Source organism: Lutjanus erythropterus, chromosome 9, assembly GCF_056507025.1.
Source record: "Lutjanus erythropterus isolate fLutEry1 chromosome 9, fLutEry1.hap2, whole genome shotgun sequence".
NCBI lineage: Eukaryota > Metazoa > Chordata > Actinopteri > Lutjaniformes > Lutjanidae > Lutjanus > Lutjanus erythropterus.
Genome location: NC_139325.1, coordinates 18,266,655 through 18,269,829, shown reverse-complemented (window position 1 = coordinate 18,269,829; position 3,175 = coordinate 18,266,655). Strand labels below are relative to the sequence as shown.

The following is a 3,175-nucleotide window of genomic DNA, read 5'->3' as shown; positions in this document are numbered from 1 at the left end:
GGGATGTGTTTGTGCTCTGACTGGTTGATTTTAAATACTATTTTGTTATCTGACAATGTCTTTCAGAGTGTTATACTAAAAGTAAAGTGTTTGGGCCCTTTAATCTGTATCAAAAGATGGAAACTAATGTAATTCTTAACTGTTGTGTACCCATGGTTCAAGGAGGGAATCTCAGAGCTCTTAGAGTAATAACCTTATATTTGGTAACCATCCATTTTCTAAACATCTCACAGTTTTAATTGAGATTTATAAGAAATGGTCACTGAAATCATACAAGTGCTGCTGAGTACAGCTGAGTTTAAGACTCAAAATGTCATACACACAGTGTGACTGACAAGAATATTGGGATGATGGTGAAACAGGAAGGCATATGTAAAAAAAAAGAAAAGAAAAATAATCACTTGTAATAAAAACGACATCAGATGACATCACACCATACATACTGTCATTGATTTAGGAAATTATAATTATCATAAAATAAAGGTACATGACTTTGTCTTGTTAACATTGGTGCAGAAAAAATAGACAAATACAGTAAGTGCCTTTTTACTTCCAACAGGAACTGCTGTGCTGGAGTTTGTCCAGAAGGTGGCACCAAATGTTGAAAATTTTACTAAACGCTCTGTGCACTGATTGGATGGTATTATGTGCTAGGTGATGTCCAGTTGCCTCTTGTGTGCTGCATTTAAATAACAATTTGGGGTAACATTCATAACAAGTAATCATTCACATAATCACATGACTAAATGATGCATGATGTTTGTTGGTTGCAGAAAACCATCAGGTTTCTGCAGACTTGCTCAGACACTGAAAATCAGCTTTTATGCCTTTAATTTATAGGACAGGTGGAGAGACAGGTGAGTTGAACCCACTGCGGATGACTCACAGCCTCAGTAAATGGGGTGAACACTCCAACAACAACAACAGGTAGAAGTACAAAAAATGAACAAATTTAATTACATTTGTGTATTTTGTGATCTCACAACTTCTGCAACTTCTCCAGCCCAGTAGGTGGGGGTAAATTAAAAATAACTGTCTTGCCAGCCGCCAGTTAATCTGCAGGAAGAAGAAGTTGAAGTTGTTTTTAGGTTGGGTTAGCTGTTCCTACAGACTGTTCTCAAGTCAGCTGTCAAACATGGGACGAAAATGCTCATATCCCGACTGCAAAAGCACGGATGGATTACACTCTTTACCGTCCAACACGGTGATGGCGCGCCGCTGGCTGCATGCTTTAGGACGGGTCGACATACCTTCAGCTCCTCTCTACGTGTGCAACCTCCACTTTGAACGCGACTGTTTCTCCAATTACGCAGAGGTGGAGATGGGATTCGGTAAACTGCTCCTGCTGAACCCTGATGCTATCCCTACACCTGCGAAAGTGATCAGACAGGTGAGTTATGTCTCTCACCCAGACAGTGTAAAATAAGAACATTACCTCAGAACACTGTCACATCAGGTCATTTCTCATCATTTTGAGATACTAATTCAATATTTTAAGATAGGGGAGACCAGGGGCAAGTGTGACATTTTCCCTTCATTATACAATTGAACTACACCAGTCAGTTGAGTTAAGTCTATCTTGTCTCAACTGCTGACTGTCTCTGGGATCACATTGATCCAATAGGCATCCAGGCATTGAACAAAACTAAGCAAGTAAACTAGGGTGGGCGAGGTTGGTGCATTGTTCCAAGCTTTGTCTGAGGGGAACCCCACAGTCTCTTGATAACCTTGTTTTCTTCAACATGCAGATTGAACTAATCCTTCCCACCTGATCAGCTGTTCTGGAGCTGTTTCCCATCTCAAGCCAAGGAAACCAAAAAAGAAGGAGGGATCATTACATCACTGTAGAACATTAAATGCTCCAGACTTAAATGCTGGTTCTAATCAAGCTTGTGGGAGATGCAATGTCAGTCATGCCATTTGGAGACCAACAGTATATTAATTAATGCACACACTTAAGAGAATAGTGTACTGGTCATTATGCTGAAGTGTGTGTTTTTAATATTTTAGAGGCATTTCTTTATCAAAGGTCATACAGCATAGATATAAAGTTAAAATGTCACTGTTTCCTGTGTCACTGTTTAGGATGGCTGCTCTTGTCGAATTTTGCCTCCTGTAAGAGACGTAGGCTCTCAGACTGACCCTCCACAGACACGATCTGTCGGCATACAGCTATCTATGAAAACTGTGCAGAAGTACTTCAGAAGCAAAGGTTTGTAGTAATACGTGTCATCAGGGCCTGTATGAAATTTAGTTTAGTTTTTGCTCTGCCTTACTGTAATAGTAAGTGAGTTCATTCATACTGCCAATGTAGACATCACTGACTGGACTTCTGATTTCTGTCTCTGTGCACTGAAGCTACCCAGGTGAGAGTGCCCAGCAGAAATTGTGGAGTGTGCACCATCGCCTTCCCTTTGGACAGTCCGTTACTGTTGCTACAACCAACGATAGTAAAGAGACCATCCAAGAGACCTCGACTCAGCCTTAAAGACGAGGAGGAAGGCCCTTCAGAGTGCAGCTTGTCTGTGGTGGATTGTAAACCAGAGGATTCAACGTGACTCTGAGGACTGTCTCTGTCATGGATTAGCAGCTGTGTCTTTTTTTTCAGGAACCTTCTCATAAAGAGGAGTCAAGGGGTGACTTATGAATGGAACAAATGTCTTGAAAACTTTGATTATAACCAGCTGTTTCCCATTTGGCAGTACACTTGTCTTAATATCCCTGAAGTACCAGAACAAAGAAAGTACTCCAAAAAAGGTAACATTTCAGGACAGCTTCCTTCAGTGTGCCCCAGAGCAAACCATTAAGCCCTCAGCTGCTCTAATGGAACTATTTATTAATAGATGACCTTCACTGAACATCTTTGGGCAAATAATGTCAGGTTTACACTACAAAATCTAAGCCCTGATTTTATACTGGCAGTTTTTGGAAATAGTCGACAAAACCTCAGATCAGGACACAGTGTTGTTGCAGATGCCTGAGAAATCTGAAGAAGCTTGGCCGTACAGACGGTCATATAATGTGATCAGTGCAGCAAAGACGGCATAATTTTGCTGGTGTTCGGTTAATGCTTTAAAAGGGGGAATGTGGTTTTGGTCTGCCTGGCTGGAGATCCAAATGTTTTTGTGTTCTTTTCTTTTCGGCTCCTCTTCTACAAAGTACACCATGATGTCTT

The 3,175-nt window shown here is 40.9% G+C and overlaps 1 protein-coding gene across 1 annotated transcript; it reads left to right on the top strand.

Moving 5' to 3' along the window:
• The first annotated feature begins 1,117 nt into the window (after nt 1-1,117).
• LOC146321253 (uncharacterized) lies at nt 1,118-3,175 on the top strand. Its single transcript, XM_084725648.1, has 3 exons — nt 1,118-1,390; nt 2,086-2,212; nt 2,359-3,175. Exons 1-3 carry the CDS (start codon nt 1,136-1,138, stop codon nt 2,556-2,558), a joined length of 582 nt encoding a protein of 193 aa, XP_084581774.1. The 5' UTR covers nt 1,118-1,135; the 3' UTR covers nt 2,559-3,175.